Here is a 24,507-nt window from a genome sequence, read left to right on the forward strand (position 1 = left end):
AAATGCACCTGCTCAGTATTAAAGTGCCACTGGGAATAATGTTAACATATTGACAACTATATCACAACATTTCAGTTGTTACCTAATAGGAGTTGCCTTGGTGCTAACTCTCAGTCAGTGAGCTGTTCTTTATATAGTATTCTCAGATTAAGTAACTGTACTAATGAAAATACTTTGTTCTGTATCTTACATGTGAGCCGGCAGAATCAATTAAGAACAAAAGCTGATTCATAACACAAGTGGTGACAGCTCAGGAGCCGTTCACAAAGGGACCTCATTTAAGAACATTGTCAGATGTATACTCTCCTAAGATATGATCACTTGGTTTGTCTGTTATTTATATTTAATTATTGTGAAATTTATACTTTCAGATGATGAAGACATCTCTATCACTGCAGACCCTGATCCAGTTCTGAATGAAAGTCCATTACGTCACCCAGTTGAAGTCCTCTCTAACGAGCCTCAGAGGAGAACATCAGTTGCCACTGAAAACCCAACATCCGAATTGCCAAATGGATGCATTTCCAGAGTTACTCATGATAAGCGCTCTGCAATAGACAGTAGATCAATAAGTCAAAACTGTTTACATAAATCAATCATAATAAACACAGGTGCTGGTGCTGTTTCAGCTAAAACCATTGAAAGCTTAGAAAGTAGTGCAGCAGCTGGTGTGGTTTTTCCAGATTCTGAGCAGGAGCCAGCACCATCTGTTCCCCTTGAGATTGAAGCCAAAGTAGAGAGCGCTGTAGATGCTAGTACTGCAATGGAAGAAGGCGGCACAGGGGTAATAAATGCAGAAGAAGCAAGTTCGTTATTGGATGTCGACAAGGAGCAAGAAAAAAATCTTGCAGAGCCAGAAGAGATCTGCCAGCAACAGGACAATGAACCTAAACTTAGAAATACTGTAAAGAGAAAAACTAGGCCATGCTCTCTGCCCGTCTCTGAATTGGAAACTGTCATAGCATCAGCTTGTGGAGAACCTGAAACTCCTCGTACTCACTATATCAGGATTCATAACTTATTACACAGTCTGCCTTCAGCTCAGATGATCGGTGATGGAGAAGAAGAGGAGGAGCAAAACAGTGCAGATATTGATGAAGAATCAACAGTGAAGGAGATGTCTGAGAAGGACATTGTGAGTGAAACGGAAACAATGGTGGCAGACCCTTCACTTGAAATTGTAGCGGATGAAGGTGATGACCTAGAAAACAGTAGAAGTACTTTGCCCCTTGATAGCTCCAATGATCACCTCCCTGGTTGTAACCATCTCTGTGTTGATGGAGAGTTCCCTAGAACTGAAAGTGAAAGTGACTCTAGTCCGAGGGTTCACGGGGACCATGATTGTGACACTTGTGACACCTCATGTTATAGTACTTCCTGTTATAGCACATCTTGCTACAGTACTTCTTGTTATAGTCCTTCCTGTTATGATAGCCACAACCGATTCTCCAGTCACACCCGTTTCTCTTCCGTGGACAGTGCCAGAATTTCTGAAAGTACTGTCTTCTCCTCTCAAGATGATGAGGAGGAGGAAAACAGCGCATTTGAATCCATGCCTGATTCTAATCAAAGCCCAGAGCCAGACAGGGACCATGGCGATGGTTCAATCCAATGGTCTGATGATATCTCTAGTCAAAGTATTAATTCAGAAAGGACTCCTGGTGCCCCAGATTCTCCAGTTGCAGGGCCAAGCAGCAGGAGAGAAGGTTAGATTAAGGCTTTTTCAATGGCTGTTTCTGTTAACGGAATTACATTCAATATATATAGTTCATTTAAATATACATTTCTTATGTTACTGTATGGATTGCTTTTAATGCTACTGTCTTACTGGAAATGCTGTCACTGGAGCAAGGAACCTACATTATAGAAAGCTCTCTTAGGGGGAGAAGTATCAAACCTTCTAAAGAGGACAGGTGGAGAAGTCGCCATTGTTACCAATCAGCTTCTACCTAGAATTGTATAGAATATACTTGATGAATGATAGCTACTGTGCAAACTGATTGGTATGGGCAACTCCTCACTTGTCCTCTTTGCAATGTTTGATACTGTACATCCCTTCAGTCCCTTTTAGTCAAAGATATAGGGGAGATTTATCAAATCTTGGAGAAACATAAAGTACCAAACAACTTGGCTTCTTACTGACATTAGTTGGTACTTTATCTCTCTCCAAGTTTAGATAAATCTCCCCCATTGTGAAAAATAATATTATATGGGAGTCAAATTTCTATGAATAATCCTAATACCAAGACATAAAATGACATAATTTGTCTTTAAACATTAAGGGGTTCATGCTGAGCTTGAAAGTATATGTGTCCAAGTTTGTTTTAAAAGTTATTTAAAAAGTTATAAAAAACTGCAAGATGCACCAGCTGCATATGTTACCTCAGGCAAATGTTTACACTGAACTTTCTGTGACTGTCATCATTATCAATATGTATTTAAACCAGCCCTCAGTCACCCGCAATTAATGTGGATTTACCAGGCTTATATGCGTGTCAGTGTGGGCCTGTGTGGGATGTAGTCACCATCCAAGCAGTCGGGATGCCGGCACTCAGAATACCAGTGCCTGAATCCCGTCTGCAGTCGGATTCCCGGCGCCAGAATCATGACTGCGTGCATCCCGACGGTAAGTGTTAGAGTTAGTAGGAGGGTTATGTTTACGGTAGGGTTAGGGTTAGGCATTAGGAGGATGGTTAGGCTGCGAGGAGTATTAGGGTTAGGGTGCGGGAGGGGAGGGTTAAGGGGAGGGTTAGGGTTAGGCTATTTACCTTCAGGGGTCAGGATTCTGACTGACAGGATGCCCCTGTGCACAATGACTCGAACATGCCCATACTGTATGTTAGAATGTCCCTACCCACTCTAGTGGCACCTCTACAGTTGCAAGTGTCAGATCTTAGAAACCCGCATACACGCATTAGTGCGCAGCCTATTTTGTGGGCATGCACTGAACCAGAACTGCATATTTCACACTAGACAACTGACGTAAGTTCAATGTTGCATCAGTCCCTAAATGTACAGAATTAATGTATCTAGTATATAAATAGGTTAAATTGTTCCCTGCAGAACAAGCTGCAATTGCTTATGGCTCTTCCTTATGTAGCCATGACCCACCTGTTTTGGTCACTTACACCTTTGACACTGAAAAGGCATGTATTTGGAAAGTGTCATCCTATTTTTAATTTCTGTTAGTCCTGAAAAGCTTACATTACAGCCATTGTCGTCTTTTATTGTCTTAATGGTCCTTACCTGTATGTAGACCTTGTATTATATTAACTAATTTAGAGAATGCAAAATAAAAACCTGGGCAATAGGTCTATATGCAAACATTAAATGTAACTAGGTAAGCTATAATTCACCATTTGTTTATTAAATATTCAGCATTATATATGGTAAAATATAAATAATTATATCAAAAGTCAACAACAAAACTTCAGCAATGAACAAAAATCAGCAATAGAACTTTAAACTGTGAGATATTTATCATATACAAACTAGGAGTAGAGGAGAACCTGCCATGTGCTCTTAACAGGGGTAAGTATAGGGGTGGAATGGAGCGAAGGTGGTACGGGACAGAGTGGGTCTGAACAGAGAAGCAGAGAGAAGGGCAAAGTGGAGGAAAGGGCTGACGGAGGAAACCCGGTATATATAGGGTGCCTTTACTAGTATACTATATATATATATATATATATATATATAATCTTTTAAGGTATCTGTCCGTCTCACATATCCAGTGAGAGTAAGAGCGAGGCGCAGATTTCAAGCATTGATTCATCGGAGTAGGAATTGACGTAACATGTTGGACTTTGCCTCAATGGATGGTGCACAGTAGTCTACAGGGACTTAGATGATTTGTGCACACTTTATGGAAAACACAGACTACTATCACTAGCCTGAGGGTGACATTGTTTTTTCACATTGTGATTCAGTGGAGATTTATAATTGTACTGTGATTGTGTCTTTTAAAAATGTAAATCATATGTTGAACTTCTGTTTAACATCCTTTGCAGGTTATTCTTATTATATTAGTATCCAGCGGCAGTTCCTGGCTTTGCTGGCCAGATAGTCTGTAATTGTGCACATGTACAGGATCGCAATCCCGTGCACATGCACAAATGAAAATGCCGGGCCGGCTTCATGGGACTGATTCGGCTGCAGCCCCTAGAAGCTGGTAAGGGCTGATATGATAGCAAGGGAAGTACCTTCCCATGGGAAGCACTCTGTGCTATCGCAGTGCCGACTGGCAGTACCAGGGGGAGAAAACACCAGGACAGCGATGCATACACTGTATTATGTGTGGCTGGACAGTTGCATTAGCAAATAGCAGATGATGATAATGATGATGATGGTCATATCTAGCTAATGGTGATTTCTTTGTTGCTAAGGCATATATTAGGATTTTTTTTAATGTACACACAATAGTGAGTTGTCTGTGATGTATTGGCAGTTTTATTGATGCCTAATAGCGAATGGGTTCTTAGCAAGTGGGATGAAAGTCTCTGTGACCAGTTGCATATGCTATGGTTACTAACTAGCACATATTTTAATATAGTGGATGCTCTGTATGATTGCAATTGCTGCTGTTTTATGAACACAAATTACATTTGTGATTTCAGTTGCAACTGCAGCCAACTCTGCATCACCTCCCGTGTGTGCTGGGCACATTATCATTATAATATTATATAGACACTGGCAGGGAACCTGAAAGCTACTGTACATACCAGTTGAAGGAAACCTAGCAGAACTTTTTGAACCAGTGCCCATAGCCATGGAAAATGTTCATCTAAACACCCTCAACATGTCACATGGCTATAAAGTCATATTTGTAACATGTGTGTGTGCATCCCGCTCTTCCTTTCTCTAGGGGATTGTCCTTTACCACATAACGCACCACCTGTTACTCAGCTGCCTTCTCTCAGGACGGATCATCATCATTACCCCACCATTGACGAGCCTCTGCCACCAAGTAAGGTCTTGTTTGTAAATCATTTTTGTTTCTGTGAAATAACGCAGTGTGTGTTTTAGACCTTTTATTACCTTCATCTACTTTAAGTTTTAGGCACATTTACTGTGTTTTTGAAATAGAGTATCTGTGAGTGTGTCTTGCCGATAGTATCTATCTCAGCTATAATAATTCCCTCTCTCTGTGGAACCTAGATTGGGAGGCTCGCATCGATAGCCATGGTAGAGTGTTTTATGTGGATCACGTAAACCGAACCACAACATGGCAGAGGCCTACAACAGCTGCAACGCCGGATGGAATCAGTAGGTCCGGGTCCATCCAGCAGATGGAGCAATTAAACCGTAGGTTAGTGTTACAGTATGTATGCTTGGAAAACCAAGCTGGAAGAAAATTTTAAAAATAACAAACGTAGTCGTATGTTAGAAATTCAATTCTGAGCAAATAGTCATATTAGTAGCCAGGGGCATGGTATAAAAGTTCGACATTATAAAGGTCGACACCAGAAGGTCGTCTGGTTCTTAATGTCAACAGTAAAAAGGTTGACACGGTTATTAGGTCGACCATCATTCTGTAGACATGAATTTAGAATGACAGGGTTAAATGGTCGATACAGTCAAAATGTCGACATTAAAAATATTGACAATTTTTATTTTACCGTAAACTAAACCCTACCCCTAAAAATCATGAAAAAAAGTGTCATCATTTTAGTGTTGATATGTTAAATGTCAACCTTTTCATTGTGTCGACCATTGAACCCTGTCAAACAAATATATGACTACAGAATGATAGTCAACCTAGTGACCATGTCGACCTTATTACTGTTGACATTCAGAATGTGTCGACCTTCTGAATGTGAAACGTTTTATTGTCAATCAAACGACCCGTACCTGTAGCCAGAGTTCATACACTAAATTATGTGGTCAGAGTATTCCAAATTAAAATATAAAATTTTTGAAACTTTAAATTGCGATCTTTTTAGACTTATTCTTGCTTAGTTTTTGAATAGCCTCCCTGGGGATGTGATGACACGAATTTGCCTAATTATGGCCCTGCTGCGCAATGATTAGATTAATTGTCGGTACCAATACTATAAAATTGTCAGAGGATCTTGTCATCGTGACTAGCCAGCTTCCGAAATGTACCCACGGACATTCCAGGGCAGTAGGCAAATATGTTGTTTGACAGCGGTGTGCCAAGAATAAATAAAAATAGTTGTTTTTTAGTTTTCACTATTTTGTATATATATTAGACCCAGATTCTAGTCCTAGTCTAATGTAAATACTAAATTTGCTTTTTATTATATGTATTTGTGCATTTTGTTTGTATATTATTGAAGTCCAGTTATAGCATGCTTTGCTATTTATAGCAGGGCTCGACAAATCCCAGGGGCCAGGTCGATTTTGCAACCTGGCGCCAAGATTATTCAGGGTGGGAGGAAGCAGATCCTCGTCAGCTCCAGCAGAGATTCATGGGTGTGACTGTAATGTGGCGGACGAACACTTGCAGAGTGCATGCCGATTCTGCTGAGCTGACTGCGGCTGGGCTGACTCTTCCTTCTCCAAACTCCGGCTGTATAGAGCTCTCCGGTAAGAGGGTCTATGAGTGGCCAGGGTGGGGGCTTCAGAAGCCGATCAGTGACATGAGCCCGTGGGAGGATTTCCCCCCGGGGGAGGGGGGCCTAGCCGAGGAGTGGTGTGGCTGCAGGGGGTTATTTGCTAGAGGTAGCCGAGCAGTGGTGTGGTTGCGGGGTGAGGTTTGTCCAGGGGTAGCTGAGCAGTGGTGTGGCCATGGAGGGTGGTTTGCTTGGGGGCAGCAGAGCAGTGGTGTGCTTGCGGGGGGTAGTTTGTTTGGGTGTAGCAGAGCAGTGTTGTGGCTGTAGGGGGTGGTTTGCCCAGGGGTAGCAGAGCTGTGGTGTGGCCGTGGGGGGTGGTTTGTCTGAGTGTAGTACTTTCTGACACGATTTTTTTTTAAATAGATACAGTCTGATATAAGGAGGGGTGGAGCTGTGCAGAGCAGTGGCGTGGCTAGGTGAAGGGGCCCAAACATACAGCTGTGGCCATTTTGTGGACTATTGTGTGTAGCTGCAGCAGCTGAGTAGCACACAAAGAGAAGCACTCCTCACTCCACTGTAATTTAATTAATAAGACTCATGCACCTTTCTCCTGGGTCATATACTTTTGTCCAAATGCTATATTAATTTGCATTTGGGTCCTACTGTGGAATAATGAGAATGTGGTTCCTAGTGTGTGGCATAATATGTATTTGGTCCTAGAGTGTCGCATAATGTGCATTTGGATCCTAGTGTGTGGCATAATGTACATTTGGGTCATAGTGTGTGGCATAATGTACTTTTGGGTCCGAGAGTGTGGCATCATGTGCATTTGGGCACTACTTTGTGATATAATGTACATTTGTGGCATGTGTGCTTTTGGGTCCTACTATGTGGCAAGTGTGCATTTGGGTCCTACTGTGTGCCATAATAAGAATTTGGGTTCTACAGTAGCATAATGTGCATTTGGGCCCCACTGCATAGCATATTCTTGATTGGGGGCAGGTATGGGTATGTGGCAGAATCTGATGAGCACTGAAGAGGCATGAGTGGTGGTGGTCTGATGGCATGTGGGGAGGTTGAGGGGCATGTGTGGTGGTCTATACAAGTTTTCATATATTTTGGTCACGGACGATGGTCTGGCTCCTAAACTTTTAAGCTGGCTCATAGATTTTGCAAAAATAATGTCGAGCCCTGATTTATAGGGACCTTAGGTAGATGTCTCCAAGGTTGTTTGTATTTTATTTTATCCAGAAGCATTGTTTCATCAGAGTGGGATGTGACTTGGCATGTTGGCTTTTGACTCAATTGCTAGTTTAGTGCCACACTGGACTTGGATACATTTTGAACAATAAACCTGACTAGATGATAGCAGTGAGATATTTTTTAACAGGGATAGATACTTTTGACCAGATGAGTTGTGCAGCTTTGGCCTTCATGTATACATGTTGGGCATAAAGAAATAGAAAGTCTACCTCCACTAGTAGTTGGACTAATTCAAGTATCGACAAAAGATAGATAGATAGATAGATAGATAGATAGATAGATAGATAGATAGATAGATAGATAGATAGATAGATAGGTAGATAGATACAGAGCCGAATTTAGAACTCATAGGGTCCTAAGCAAGATACCAGTTTTGGGCCGCCCTCCCACAAACAATCCACCACATACCGCCCCCTTCACTGTCCCCTCACAACACTACATACTCACACCTCCCAACATGACCCATTCCAGGAGGGACAAAATGCTCTGTTCTTGGATTTACCTCTTAATTTATGATTGCCTTCACCTGTTTTGAAACACCGTTCTTATCAATTAACTTGTGCAACATAAGTGACGGCAATCATAAATTAAAAGGGAAGTTCAGTAACAGAGCATTTTGTCCCTCCTGGAATGGGTCATGTTGGGAGGTATGCATACTGCCCCTTTCAATGCCTGTCTCACAGAACCCCTCTCTCCCTCACAGCACAGAACACAACTACCCTCACAGCACAGAACCCCTCTCTCCTTACAGCACAGAACTCCTCTCTCCTCAGAGCACATGACCCCCTCACAGCACAGACCCCCTCTCCCCTCACAGCATAGACCCCTCAACACAGACCCCTCACAGCAGACCTCTCTCCCCTCACAGCACAGACCCCCCTCCCCTCACAGCACAGACCCCCCTCCCCTCACGGCATAGACCCCTCAACACAGAACCCTCTCCCCTCACGGCACAGACCCCCCCCCACAGCATAGACCCCTCAACACAAACCCCTCTCCCCTCAGAAGCACAGACCCCTCTCCCCTCACAGCACAGACCCCTCTCCCCTCACAGCACAGACCCCCCTCCCCTCGGAGCAGACCCCACAGCTCAGACCCCCCTCCTCTTACAGCACAGACCCCATTCCTCACAGCACAGACCGCTCTCCCCTCTCAGCATAGACTCCCCTACCATCTTCTCACAGCACCTTTCTCCCCTTACATCTGCTGGTATTAGCAGCACATAGATAAGCTACACTCCCTCCTACAATCAGTGAATACAATGTCTGTAGCCCCAGACAGAATACCTTACCTGCCGTGGACGCGCGGACCTGGCAGCATGGCTCCTCGAGTGGCTCTTCCTTCCTCTGCCTCCCTCCAAGTCAGTGTTTTTGCAGGGGGCGGGGGTGGCCAAGTGAGTGATTTTCTAGTCATACCTTGCCCTGGCCTGTAACTCCACCCCTCCTCCCTCCCCTGTGCTGCTGCTCTTATACTGCCTGCTTGTACGTGCTGTTTGAAACACAATGCAGACAGCACAGCAGAGCTAGGTGCTCTCTAGGTCCGGATTTCAGGGGGCCCCAGCTACAGGCCCCTTGGGACCAGCCCGGCCCTAGACAGCCGCTTAGGTTGCCTACCGGTAAATCCGCCCCAGATAGATAGATAGATAGAATGATAGATAGATAGATAGATAGATAGATAGATAGATAGATAGATAGATAGATAGATAGATAGATAGATACTGTACAGAAATATGTGCACTGTAAGATGCCATCAGCATTGAATCTGCCCCTTTGTTTCAGAGACACATTGAGAACGAGGCTTTGAACACTCAAAAAACAGGGAAAAAGTACACGTGTGTACAGGGCCTTACCAACTCTGTGTGTATTGATACATTCTGCTGGTTTCCCACCGCTAAAATAATAAAGTTAAATAACTTAATAAATGTGATTAATAATTCGAAACTGGCCTTTGTACTCAAAATTACTGTCATTTTACTGTTACACTAATAATATTATTGAATCTTGGCAATGTGCATAGGGTGTTATTCATAAATGTAAAAATGTACGTTTGTCAGTTTGATATTACAAATATTAAAATGTTTAATTGACATGCGCAATGTATGTATTTTTCTTATTTACATTGCACTTTTAATATTATACTGTACTTTTGCATACAGAGTCGGATTTGTGGGGACCCCAGAGCAACTAACTTGTAGGGGTCCCAACCAATTGTCAATGTTACTGTCAATGTTATTAAAAAGTATAATGTGTAAATACTTCCAACACCGCAAATGTGCTGAACACAGTGTAGTGCCCACAGGTCACATTATATCGCAGTGTCCCCACAATAGTTGCTGTATATGTTTGGGAATGGGGGGCACTGTGCAATCTCCCCGGCTCCCCTCTTGTTAATCCAGCTCTGTTTCCACACAAACCAAACATTTATCTGACAAATACACAAAATGTTTTGCTTATTTTGACGTTGAAGAAGAACATTTTCAATAAACACTGCTTTGGTCATAACATAAATTCATCGATAAGATGGCCTTTGTAAAATCTAACATATTGTATTTTTAATTTGTATTTGATCAACATACTTCTATAACTACGGTCATATATCCTTGTGTAGCACTCACCATCATGGTCCCCCCCCCCACCTCCAAACATCTGAAAGGAGCGGCGGCCGCGGACTGTCAGGGGCTGTGCTGCTTTATAGTAATAGGCTGCATGGCCCCTGCAAGGCACAGAGGAGGTAGTGTAATGTGTGGTCTTTAAGTTAAAACACAGCACATTACACTTCCTCCTCCATGCGGTGCATGGGCACTATAAAGCTGTACAGCCCCTGACAGTCTGCGACCGCTGCGTAGGTAAGCAGGGGGGGAACAGGGTCGGCGCAGAAACGATTTTATGTTGCCCCCCCCAACATAAAATCATTTCCGACGCCCCTGCTCACCATACTATGTCCTATTGATTCATCCCTACAGAGTGACTTGTTCCTGTATATTTCACTGAACATTTCTAAAACATAGAATGAAAATATATTTCTAGTCACAAATAGACTGTAATGTCCAATAAAAAGTGAGAGAATTGTTTTAAATGTGTATTTTAACATTCCTCTTTCATAGACAGCTGCCCTAGGGGTAAGCACTCAGATCTGACAGGCTGACTTGGCTGCTCTCAAGTTAGACTGCTCCCTGGGCCAACTAACAGTGCACATCACAGCTCTACTGCTGTGCCGGCTGGAGAAAGCCTGTGCGGCATGGCATGCTGAGTAATACACTCTCTGATGGATGAATAGGACGAGACACGATGCAGTAAAGCATCAAATCGGAACATAGGAGATAGGGCAGCAATAGGCAACTTGATACACTTCAGTGGCCACATTGGGTGATCCCTTTAACCCTTTAAAGAGCCATATATTTCCCATAATCTGAGTAATTTATTTTGTCAAAGTAATCTATCTATAATAAAATATCAGCAGGCATTTTAAAAAGTGTTACCAGCTATAACTAACAAGTCAGACAGTACGGCAGGAAAGAGCTCGAGCTGCAGGTGAAGGCTCAGAAGGACCTCTGTTACCCAGTACTGAAATAGGGAATGCAGCACATTAACATTAGTCTAACTGTATTGATATTTTCTATATATACCGTATACACCACATTTGTGTTTCTAATCATTGTAAATTGTCTTCCTTCTTGTAAAATGAAGGTATCAAAATATTCAGAGAACAATTGCCACCGAGAGGCCGGAGGAAGAATTTGTTGGTCGAGGTGACAGACTTCCGGGAGTTGGTGATTCAGAGACTGACCTGTCGCAGCCAAATCCAGGTACTAAATCATTTCCATTAGGATGAAACAATTGATCATGTATATAGTCTTATGCCTCTTTTTCATAAGATCTTCAAACATAAAATATACCGTATACGATATGCTTCCACTAATTAGCTTTTATTATTTAGTAAGACTATTGTATAATTCAGTTAATTTAAAAACATTACGGGGAAGCTTTTGCAGAATTAGCTAACCCCTGATCAAGCAGTGTCAGCTAAAGAAATGCGCTAGAAATTAGGAATACACTAAAGAACGGATTGCCTGCTACATCCAGAGCTGTGAGTCGGCTTATGAGAGTACTGTGGAGTTGTAGCAAGGAGATCACATAAGTGTCTCACATGCTATTGGGGCTTGAGTAACAGGAGCATCATGAAGATATTGGGCTGATAATCTAAGAGCACAATACACTACATACGTATATAATGTAACTTTTTAGAGTGGGACTTTTTCCTATCAAATCCTGGTTTTTCTCTGTGATTCCTAATGTACAGATTGTGTTGGCTCCAGAAATAGATTCTATTACTAGTAAATTTATATTGGTAATCCTCATTTTATTGTTATTTTTAATGTCTTATTTATTGCAGATAATAAACATTTTATGTCTATGTTCTGAAAATATTTTGTCTGCCATAGTTGTATGAGAGTGAGGACAAGCAGCCCCCTTATGGGAGCAGATGTCAGACACAAAGATATGTTTTTACATTGTTACTTTATGTAGGGGTTGGGCACAGGTCTCCGGCGTCGGGATGCCGGTGGTCAGAAAACCGACAGCGGCATCCCGACAGTCAGATTCCCGATGCTAAAAGGTCAGCATCCCTACACTAACCCTTAACCCACTTTTCTGCAGCCTAACCCTCCCCCTTCCCCATCAGCCTAACCTGAACACTCCCCGCAGCCTAATCCTCCACAGCCTAACTCCCCTCCCGCACAGCCTAACCGTCCCCCTTCCCTGGCAGCCCAACCATAACCCTCCCTCCCCGCAGCCTAACCCCTCTCCCGCACAGCCTAACCGTAACCCTCACCCTCCTCTTAGCCTAACCCTAACCATCATTCTTACCCGCCTGAATCGCAGGCGCCGGGATGCTGGTGCCGACTTTCTGTGCATCGGGATCCCGACTACATCCCTTTGTGCACCAGATTCTTTGTTGCTTTTGCAGAATTGCTGGTGCAGATGTATATGCCCATGTTATGGAAATGTCACTTTAAAGACCTGCCTACCACCATCTAAGACGTTTCTTCATCTCCTACAATACTGCTTAGCTGAGCCTCATGTATGTCTTAACCTAATAATGAGAAAGTAGAATTATTGGAATAGTTTTTTTTGCATGACTCATTATTGTACATTTCAGGGTTCTTATTACTTTAGTAGCTCTGCACATATAAACTTTCTAGTATAAAATACACCTGGAAGAAGCAAAGTGTGTACCATTCCGAATACAGGCTGGCATCCAGGCTTAATCAGGAGCCGGTCCTGGTTGTGGAAATATGGGGGACAAAATGAGTAGGGGTCCCCCGTATTCTCCGTAACCAGCACTGGACTCTTTCTAGCAGGGGTGTAATGCCACAGCCGGGGTACCTTTCACCGGGTCTCAAGGCCAAAGCATTTGACCACTAGTCAGCCCGGCGCTATCCCCGGCAACCCTGGGCGGTGGGTGCCGGGTTAATTGTGTATAAAAAATAGACAGATAATATTGTCTTTTACTGAGGTACCAGCGAGCATGCTGGTACTTGGGGTGGCTAGCTGGGACCTCTCGTTCTACAGTAAAAGACAATATTATTCATCAATTTTTTTAGACACAATCAACCCAGCACCCACCACCCAGGGGTCCCCGGTCTGGGCTGACTAGCGGTCAGGTGTTAATGCTTTGGCCGGAGGACCCGATGAAAAGGTTCCCCCGCTGTGGCATTACACCCCTGTTAGGAAGAGTCCTTTGCTGGTTATGGACCCCTACACATTTTGTCCCCTGTATTTCCACAACCAGGACCGGCTCAACAAATACTGGTGCTGGTTCATAAAATACAAGGGAACCCTACTAATTTTTTCGCCTATATTTTAAGAACCAGGAATGGCTCAACAGAGGTAACTGCTCACATAGGAGGCTGTACTCAGATGGAGAAACTGCACCTGCCATAGGGCTGGTACAAGTTTCGATGGTGCTCACCAGATGGTAATGCAGCGACTATAGACAGGTCGAGAGGTCGTCTCAGCCTTTGAACATTCGGATACACAGCTGTACACTAGGGAAGGGCTTTATAGTGGCAATAGCATAAAGTAGCAGGCACAACTGTAGCAAAAGATGCAGAAGCCTTCACGGGTCTAACTGAGTCGCATTACAAGGTCCAAGTTTTCATAGGAGAATACTCGCACAGACTCGCATAATGTAGTAGCCTCGAACTCACAAGTTCGCAGGCTATTACATTTGGCGAGTTGTGGGACAAACTCAGACCTTTAAATGTGCGAGAAGGTCAAAGTCTGTCTCAAAAGAAACACTATGACCCTATTACATTTACCCCCAAGACTTAGTACATAGACCCCTTTATGTCATATTAATTTTATAAACAGTGAGTCCTAATGGGCTGAGTATACAGTATGATGTTTGCTCTGTCATAGTTGTGTAATTACTTTACATTCAGGGGCTGGATCAGAGTTAGATGCAAGTCAGTTGTGCAGCGTCTTTCTCCGTAAACCTATATGTCCAGTAAAGATCTATGCAGACTTATGTAAATCTAGGTACACAGCGGCTCCATAGGTGCAGAGGTGCCCCTCTCCATAGGTGCAGAGGTGTCCCTCTCCATAGGTGCAGAGGTGCCCCTCTCCATAGGTACAGAGGTGCCCCTCTCCATAGGTGCAGAGGTGCCACTTTGCACTTTGCAGACAACCTCTGTAAAACGTATCATTTATACCTTTATTGTTGTATAGTATTTTTACCTTCCCTGGTGTACATCTGTGTATCCGAATGTGCAAGGGCTGAGACGCCCTCTCGCAGTATCTATAGCGCTGCATTACCATCTGATGCATACCATTAAAACTTGCACCAGCCCCATGGCAGGTGTAGTTTGTCCATCTGAGTACGGCTTCTTATGTGAGCGGCTGTGCATCTCTTTACGCAACTAAGTTCAGCGTCACGCGACACGCCTGCAGCACTCCCATAAGACGCAGCATCTCCGTGCTTCTTTTTAACAACCGCCCCTGTTACCCCCAGTCACTGTTCAGCAAAACGCCCCTTACATTTCTGCTACCAGGTGTCTAAATGTGTTATGTGACTCTTTACAAATAAAATTGGGACTCGTTTGCAGTGCGACACCAATGCAAACACAAATGAAAAACATCGCTCCACTGCGCCCAACATCTCCGCTGCATCCGACTCAGAATCAAACCCTTAAATAGGGGATAGTTTACACAGGAGTCACAGTACACAATTATAATAGTTACTGGGGGGGGGGGGCGGGGGTAGACCGGCCCGCCCTAATTAGGTGGTGTGGTGCCGACCGCAGTGTGTGCGGTCAGCGCTACACAGTTACACAGGACCGTCGCTAGTCTTCCCAGCACTGGTCCTGTGCTGCACAGCCGAGCCCCTTCCCTCCCCCTGAGCGCTGGTGGTGATGTGTGTATTAATCAGCAATCTGACTTTCATTGGCTGCTGCTGCTACTGCACACACATCACCGCCGAGCGGCAGCGATGTGTGTGTGAATCAGCAGCCAATGAGAGCCAGACAGACTCTCGTTGGCTGCAGCGCCCACTGCAAGAGCCGGGCTGGAGCTCATGCAGTGGGTAATGGGAGAGACGTCATGACGTCTATCCCACAATGCTGAGCGTGCCAGCCTGGGAGGACTGACGTGCGGCGGCGGCAGGAGCGGGAGCGGTGTCAGGAGCGCGGATTCAGGTAAGTGTATTTTTTTTAACGTGTCTGCCTGGGGGCACAACGGGGGAGGGGGTGGCTACTACTGGCGGCACCATTACTGGGGGGACCTCTACTGGGGGTGGGGCACTTCTGGTGTCTACTACTGGGGGGGGGCTATTACTGGGCTCACTTCTACTGGGGACTACTACTGGGGGGGAAACTACTACTGGGGGCACTAGATAAGGTGCTTACTACTGGGGGGACCACTACTGGGGGCAATAATAGGAAGGACCCCTACATGGGGCACTGTATAAGCGGCACTGGATAAGAGGGAACACTACTGGGGGCACTTCATAAGGGGGACCACTACATGGGGCACTGCATTGAGGGGGAGCACTACTGGGGGCACTGAATAAGGGGAACTAATGGGGGGCTGTATAAGGGGGATCACTACTGGGGGTACTGTATAAGGGGCACTACTGGGGTTAAGGTGCATATGGATAGGAATGTTCTGAGTGATGATAAAGGGGAGTGTGTCATGTTGACACGCCCCATTTTTACGTGACCACACCCATTTTTCGCTGCGCGCGCACAAAGGGGGGCTCCATTTTCAAATTTGCCCTGGGCTCCAAATACCCTAGTTACACCACTGGGAAGAGGTAAGTAATCTCTGGTGTAGTGCTCACATTGAGCAGCAGAATTCTTATTGGGACATTTGGGATCATTCTCTGTTAATGGCTGCTTCCACATACATGGTTGGATAGCGGTGCATGTGCAGTAACTTTGGCGGGTCTAAACCCGGAAGTAAAGTGATCGTAAGCGATCACTCTACATTGGAAGCTCCACAGGGATGTGTACCTGCAGGTCTTTCTCAGTACATTTCCCCGATACATAACTACTTATTGCTGCAATACGCAGCAATAGTAATTTATGTTTACATTTTGCTTATCTAGCCATTTTTCGGCCCCTAGTACAATAGCATAAATGTTACTGTCAGTGTTTAACAAAACAATTGGCCTATAATTATTACAATCACTTACTGTAGGTCCTTTCTGTGCTTGGGAATTGTCATCATTTTGGGCTCTAAAAGTTCTGAAAAGAAATGAAAAGAAAAGAAATGAAATGAAAAATGAAAAGAAATGACCCTGTTCGGTTGCAGCGTAGTCAACATACGGGCGAGCTTTTCCTTAAATGTGACATAAAAGTTATTACTGAAGCCATCCAGACCAGGCGTTTTATCTTTTGGTGACAAATTTATTATATATCAAGTGCATTGAAGGGATGAAGAGACTCATGACTCAATGTAGTAGCTGTAAGTGGTTGAAAAGTGTCACTGTCATCTCTCAAACTGAGATTTGCATTGCATTGTGGAGTCGAACTCCTCATGGGGACGGGATGTGTTTAATTCTATTTATAGCTTGACGGTGACCACGTTTAATGGTCAAAAGCCGGCCTCCCTTGTTCCCAGCAACATAATCATCCCTGTAATTTAAGTGCCACATTAGCAAAATTTGGTTAGGTTCCTGGCGATGACCCTCTAGCCTCGTAGGAGTCCTCGGTGTGCTCTCACAAGAGCCAGACCAGCACTTGCTCGGAAGAGCCTCTGCTATGCTCTTTAAGAGCAGAGTGGGGGACTCGGACTGGTACTTTTGGAATGCATTTTTGCAAACAATTGTAAATCAGCTCCTGTTTTATAGGATCATACTCAAAATGCATACGGTTTGAGCAATCTTGCATATTTTCTTGCAGTTATCTGTACAGATCTGGAAGGCATTGCACTATTTGTATGGATTCCAGGTTACAGAACCGCCAATGCTGTATTCAATCTGCTAGTTTGAAAAAAAATGCACCTTGATGAGGTTATTACTTCTGTTAATTGTTTTGCTTTTGAACAGCACAAAACTCCTGTATTTATAATTTTGGGAAAAGCGCACTGATACGTCATAACCCAGGGCACTTTAGTAAGGCTTATTTACCAAATATTGCTTTGCGATGCACATAAATTAACAGAATTGATGGGAACATATTTCTGTAACCATTCTAGAACATTTGGCACCCACTGGGAAGCAAAGGCTGGCTTTTATGGGCTGAACACAATTTATGTCACAGGGTTGTTCCAGTTTTTAGTTTGAAATATCAAAGCCCTACATGTAGTAGAGTGAGCTGCAGTTTGTCCTGGCATGTGTGTCTGAATTATGAAGTCATTAAATAACAATTCATCAGTGGGTGTTAGCAGGTTTTGAACGAAAACAAGCAAAATTATGACCTTCATAATTAACGATGACAGGACTGTGATAAGGTTTGGTATGTTGGCTAAAAGTGGAAATTGTCTCTCAAGCAAATTGCACCATAGTATTTATTACTAATAGTTCCACGAGCCCCCATATTATTCATCAGAGTGTAAGGTTTATGCTAAAAGGCCAGTGACCAGATGATTGATTAGCAGGGACAGTTAAGGTGGGTACACACCTAGCAGATACAGTATATCTGCAGATCGATATACACTGAACGATAATCATCTTCCAGGCAGCCGCAGATCCCGCATCCCCACAGCTGCTTGTGTCCGGGCGATCGGATGATGGACATATATACCTGCAGATATATCTGTGCAGATATATCTGTGCAGCACAACCGATGCGATATGCTTGTGAACGACATCGTTCACAGACATATCGCTGGTACACACTGGCCGATGGGCATCAGATATGTTGGCCGATCAATTGATCAGCCAATATATCTGTCAGTGTGTACCCAGCTGTAGATAGTTCACAGGTTTGCTTAGTTAATGCATTAGAAGCTCAGGATGGCAGGGCTGCCATCAGAAACTATGGGGCCCGGGACTACCAAAATAGGCAGCCCCCCCCCTCCCCACAATCCCGGACACTTAACTACGTTACCACACTCTTCTTATTAATACGTTCTAGCTGCTCCCCAGTCCTCACATGCTGCGGCTCCTCAGGGAGAGGCAGTGGCTGGCAGGAGAGATAGGTGACTGGTAGATATAGGGGCATATTCAATATTGGCGCACTGGACGGGATTCATTTAGCGGGGATTCCATGCGCGGGTGTCCCTGAGACCCTGCGTGCGAGTCCCCTGCTGTTTGATTTTACCTCGCACCTCATGTAAGTGCGAGGTAAAATCAGCGTGAGGCCGCCCTATTCGGCCTCGCGCGAGCATGAATAACACACTGATTCCACAGTTCTCGCGGAATCAGTGTGTTATCGCATGGAAGTCCTGTTTTTTGACACGGGGAAAAAGCTATTCTATTGAATAGCTTAACCCCGCGCCGCAGGACTTTCACCCCTCAATTACTCGCGGGAGAAGTCCCGCGGGTAATTGAATATGCCCCATAGTATGAGATGGAGAAGTAGTGGGTGACAGGAGAGGGTGACGAGAAGAGGCAGTGGGTGATAGGGAGAGGCAGTTGGTGATGCCAGGGAGAAAATGACAGAGAGAGGCAATGGGTGATGCCAGGGACAAGGTGACAGGGAAAGGCAATGGGTGACACCAGGGATAGTGTTAGGGAGAGGTAGTGGGTGACGCCGGGGATAGGGTGACAGGCAGTGGGTGACAGGGAGAGGCAATGGGTGACGCCAGGTAGAGGGAGAAAAGGAAAGGCAGGGGGTGATGCCAGGTAAAGGGTGAAAGGCAGTGGGTGACAGGTAGAGAATTGGGAGAGGCAGTGGGTGATATATAGGGGGGCACTGGGCTGGATGGAAAGAGGGCAGTGAGATGGTGGTGGAAGGGGGGAACACTAGACTTGAGAAGGGGTACACTGGGCTGAATGATGGCGGGACACTGTGACTACACTGGCTGGGGTTCTTGCTGAGGGGCAGTTAGATGGAGCCAGTGGGCTGGTTGGGCAGGGAAGGGGGTAGACAGTGGGTTGGAGTGAGTCAGTGAGATGGTGGGGGACACTGGGCTGGATGGGGGGACACTGGACAGGATGAGAAGGGAGATCATTGTGACTGGACTGTTTGCATAGTACCTGCGCCAAATAGAATTGCACATGCTACATATGCAGGGGTTTTGGAATTGCAGAGAGAACAGAGCAATGATCTGCTACACAAAACATGTCATCTGTAGAACTGCTTTTCCACATCTTTTGTTTTGCAGCTCATTGGACTCTCTCTCTCTCTGCAATTCCAAACTCCTGGCACATGTACTATGTGCAATTCTAATATATTTGGCACAGGCACAGCATGTGCATATGAAATAAAAAATACACCTGACCTTCCCTGTATGGTGGTTTCTCTGTGATGGGGAACCTCTGAAGAAATTGATCCTCCCTGGGCAGACTGTGTCTTCAGTCGGTATTCACTATTCATGTAGGAAATCCCATTGTCCGGAAAAAAAATGCCTGTTTGTGAAGGAATATAATTAATGTTATAATCATACAACACAGGTTCAACCAGACTCACCACCTGTGTCCCCTCTGGCCTCCTGCCCGTGTGTCACTCCAGCCTCCTGCTCCATGTCCCATCTATCCCCTTGTCTTTCCAGCTACATACCCCATGTCATCTCCAGCCTCCTGCTCCATGTGTCACCTCCAGATCCCTGCAACATTCCAGCTATCTGTCCCGTCTCCCCTCCAGATCCCTGCGTCATTCCAGCCTCTCTGCCCTGTGTCTTCTACAGATCCCTGCGCCATTCCAGCCTCTCTGCCCTGTGTCTTCTACAGATCCCTGCGCCATTCCAGCTTTCTGCCCACTTTCCTCCCCGTCTTTCAAGCCACCTACCCCCTTGTCTTTCCAGCCTGCCGCCCTCTTGTCTTTCCAGCCTGCCACCACTTGTCTTTCCAGTCTTCTGCCCCCTTTCCACCCCCGTTTTTCCAGCCTTCTGCCCCCTTTCCACCCCCATTTTTCCAGCCTTCTTCCCCCTTTCCACCCCTGTTTTTCCAGCCTTCTGCCCCCTTTCCATCCCCGTTTTTCCAGCCTTCTGCCCCCTTTCCACCCCCATTTTACCAGCCTTCTGCCCCCTTTCCAGCCTTCTGCCCCCTTTCCACCCTGTTTTTCCAGCCTTCTGCCCCCTTTCCAGCCTTCTGCCCCCTTTCCACCCTGTTTTTCCAGCCTTCTGCCCCCTTTCCACCCCGTTGTCTTTCAAGCCACCTGCCCCCTTTCAGCCCCCTTGTCTTCCGAGCCTATGCCCCCCTCTCTTACCTTTTGCATGAGCCTCTGTTAGCTGGTCCGGGTCTCAGTCCCACACGGCCGGTGGCTCCTCTCTTCGGCAGGGAGCGCGACGTGACGTCACGAGGTCAGCATCACGCTCCCAGCAGTCCTTCAGGTAGGAGGAACTGTGTCACAGCAGGAACTGCCGCTGAGCTGCCGAGCAAGACCATATAACTCGGCGGCGCAGCGGCAGTTCATACTGTGACACAGTTAATAATAGTGATGGATGTATGGCGTGGGAGGGCTGGCGGCGGTACTAGGAGCGCCGCGGGCAGGGCCCCCAAAGTGTCCGGCTTTTGGCATTTTGGCATGGCTTGTACAGCGGCAGGGCTTAGCAGCAGGCGGGCCCCCAGAGTGTCTGGCCATGGCTGTTAGGGGGCGGAGCAGGAGGACTTTCCTGGGCTTGGGCTGCAGCGGACGGACGGACCCCCTGAGTGTCCGGGCCCGGGACTCCAGTCCCGGCAGTCCCCCCCTGATGGCGGTCCTGCAGGATGGCAATAGCCAATAGTCACCACTGAAAAAAATCTTTATGTGTATATATTGTTTTTCTATGTTCTTTTATTATTTTCTTTTTATTTCATTGAAACTGCTTCAAAGACACTATAGATTGCCCACCAGTACCTTAGGGAACCTGAGTATCATTTAGCTGCCCCGGGGAACTTTTATTAATGAACAGTCATTAAACTAGATTTTCTAATTTCCCCATAATAAATTGGTGGATGAAACTTCAATAATCTTCCAGATAAAAGAAAATGCTTATAAGGTGTTTTTTTAGGTGGGAACATGTCCCAGTAAAACACGCAAACATTATCTTACTCCAGAGGCTCCCAAACTTTCTTGAATCACGGCATCCTAGAGTATCAGCATTTGTTTCACAGCGCCCCAAGGCCAGAAGTTTTTATTGAGAAATTCAGAAAAAGTTATTAAAATAAGTCAAATCTGCATATCTGTTATCCTTAGTGTCAGTTATGTGGTGGTGGTGGTGGTGGACAGGGTAGTGCTTCTGTTTGTCCACTTATTTTATGACTGGCAGCCACCAGCTCTGGTGTAGCCTATAACATGGCACATAAATAATTTGATTTGGTCCTGGACCACAAGTGCCCCTTGGCACTCCAGGGTTCCATGGAAGTTTGGGAACCACTGTCTTACTACTTTTGCCTATCTCTTATTTTTACAGTTCCTCTTCATCTACCCATCTCTCAACCTGGCTCACCCTCCTCCATTCTTTTTTTCTTCAAGTTTAGTAATTGATAAAAAATCAGTGCCATTAACTACCCTCTCATTATATTATCAGAATTTCCAAGATACACTAGTTTGTACATTTTAGTTTGTGCACTATTCTGTACATACTGTTCTTTAATTCTTTGTGATATGTCTCCTGTCACTGTGTTTCACTATCTGCCCTTGATGTTCCTATAAAAAGTATTTATAACAAAAAATGAACACTATGATCCAAGCAAGAAAATGTGTAATTCTCATCAATGCATGCCTAGAAAGCGATGAACCATAGAAAATAATATTAATCACCAACCCAAGGGATATACATAGTAATCTTTAAGACGAAAGTCTTCCTAAGACTTATTTTCTTTTTGTCATTGTATCTGGTAACTCAGAAGGTGGTGGCCACCTGCAAGACTTTTTATGACACTGACTAAAACTGCACATATCAGTTTTAAAGGCTAAATAACAAGTGAATCAAAGGAGGGTCAAATGGTGTTACTTTTCCTAAAAGATTGTTGGCACTGTTATAGTCTTCTAACAGCAGGTTACTGTTTTTTTTTCCTTTACAGAGCTAAGAAGAGACACAACCTTAACACCTATAAACTCCCAGAAAATTACCTTATTGCTGCAGTCTCCGGCTGTCAAGTTTATAACCAATCCTGAGTTTTTTACCGTGCTGCACGCAAACTATGTAAGTGGTGGGAATTCGTAAGATGTATTACTGGGACTTCAAAAAGACCATTATTTTCAGTGCTTCTTTTTGTGGTACTCAGGAGAATGTAGTATTGGCACCTTTTTTTGTTGATTTATATAACTAGACCCAGAAACAGTAAGAAATTATACAGAATGTGGAAGGTACTATAACTTTGTATCAACTTTTAACTTATGGTGTTTAATAGTACCTATAACTGTACTCAAGAGTGTGCTGTGTCTCCTCTCACCCACATCTGCAACATGTATGCCCATACATGTTATTACAAGGCCAAGCTCTACAGTCACAGGGCCTGATTCAGCAAGGAACGCAAGTGAGAGAACGCACACACTCGGCAGATGTTTTTGCAGTGCGAATGCATCGCACTGTGCGTGCGCAAGCTAGCCAGACTACACGCAGTGTGTACGCAGACCCTTCCGATATTGATTGACAGGAAGTGCCATTTGTGGGTGGTGACAGGGGGTTGTCGTGCAAACGCAGGCGTGCCTGTGCGTTGGAACACCGTTATATGGCCGTGCATAATTAAGCACCTGCAATTGTATACGTAGCCAGAGATCTAGTTGGCCAGACTACTCGATGCACACAGGATGTGGCCAAAATCCTACATGACATCAGGTCAACCTCTATTGTGCGTATGGTTCTCGATGTTACCGATGTTTCCTCTCTCTTGCGGACTACTCAGGCTTTGAGTAGAGGGAAGTGGGTGTCAGTGTGTAGTGCTGGGCATCTGCATCTTATGCTGCGGTTGCCGTGCATATGCATTGATTAGCATATATACGCAACGGCCACGTGTGTGCGTGCGCACACTTGTGTTCCTTGCTGAATCAGGCCCACAGTCACATTGCATTTGAACCACATAGTATTTCTTTAATTCAAATATATGTTTTGTAAAAATAAGAAATACTGAAAACCACACAATGTGGGATCTCAACCTTTGTGAAGTTAAATTCCTCACAATGAAGTAGAGATGTGCGCCAGACCATTTTTGTTGGTTTTGGTTCTAATTCGTTGGCCGGTTTTGGTTTTCTCAAACCGCCACGACTTGTTTTGGTTTTGGATTTTTTCCAAAAGTTTCAAAAAAGCTAAAATCGGTGCTAGCTGGCTGACTAAGATAAGCAACATCAGTTGGCTGCACAAACATGTGGCAGTTTAACTTCAAACATGGCACATGGCTCACACTGCGTGGAGTCACAGGGCTTATACAATATATGCACGTGAACAAAGCGCACTAGGGTAAAGCGCACCAAACAGTACAAACAATAGAAGAATATCTTTATTTTTCACTTTGTAGCACAACTCTCACTGCGGCTATTCAAAGGGGTTTTATTTAATTATGTACGTGAATAATAATGCACATGGGTACAGCGTAGTGCTGCTTGTGAACAGCCACTTTTAGATGGACACAGCACACCCCTATACACACTGACTATACAGAGCAGAGCCACTTGTTATGAGTTTGGAATCTGGACACAGCTCAGCCAATTTACAGCAGAGTACAGTGCAGCATACAGCAGTGTGCCCCTATACACATTGACTACACAGAGCACATATGTCCACATGCTGACATTTTGACCATATCAACATCAAAACTGTCAACATTTTGACTGTCAGCATAGTAAATGTCGACATTGTGACTGCATACTTTTAATAACAAAACCACTCCTTATTTCATTGGAACTTTTTAGTTATTTTTCCTAAACTACTGCTCAGTCATCTCTCATTTATGTCCTAAATAATCACTAGGAGTCCAACATATGCCGACGGTCATCATGGTCATCCAACATTCTGGTGTAAACATTATAAATGTCAGCATGGTGACTGCACACAATGACTATACAGAGCACAACCACTTGTTATGAGTCTGGACACAGCTCAGCTAATTTACAGCAGAGTACAACGCAGCATACAACAGTGTGCGTCACAGTGAAATGGCACCGAGTCAAGGCCGGGGTGCCTAATATAGAATCAAAACCCACGAGA

General features: G+C 44.7%; 1 protein-coding gene across 3 annotated transcripts in view; it reads left to right on the forward strand.

The window, feature by feature from the left end:
- The window catches only part of HECW1 (HECT, C2 and WW domain containing E3 ubiquitin protein ligase 1), a 480,815-nt gene that overhangs the window by 345,134 nt on the left and 111,174 nt on the right, over positions 1 to 24,507 (forward strand). For 2 of the 3 annotated variants that reach the window (XM_088476052.1, XM_088476051.1), the window contains 5 exons: positions 372 to 1,706; positions 4,862 to 4,963; positions 5,155 to 5,305; positions 11,462 to 11,580; positions 22,385 to 22,506. In XM_088476052.1, coding sequence (XP_088332178.1) covers positions 372 to 1,706; positions 4,862 to 4,963; positions 5,155 to 5,305; positions 11,462 to 11,580; positions 22,385 to 22,506 — 1,829 coding nt within the window. The remainder of the gene's footprint in view (positions 1 to 371; positions 1,707 to 4,861; positions 4,964 to 5,154; positions 5,306 to 11,461; positions 11,581 to 22,384; positions 22,507 to 24,507) is intronic. The other variant, XM_088476053.1, reaches the window with a different exon arrangement.

The sequence above is a fragment of the Taudactylus pleione genome, unplaced genomic scaffold (assembly GCF_031769625.1).
Source record: "Taudactylus pleione unplaced genomic scaffold, aTauple2 ptg000181l, whole genome shotgun sequence".
Classification (NCBI taxonomy): Eukaryota; Metazoa; Chordata; class Amphibia; order Anura; family Myobatrachidae; genus Taudactylus; species Taudactylus pleione.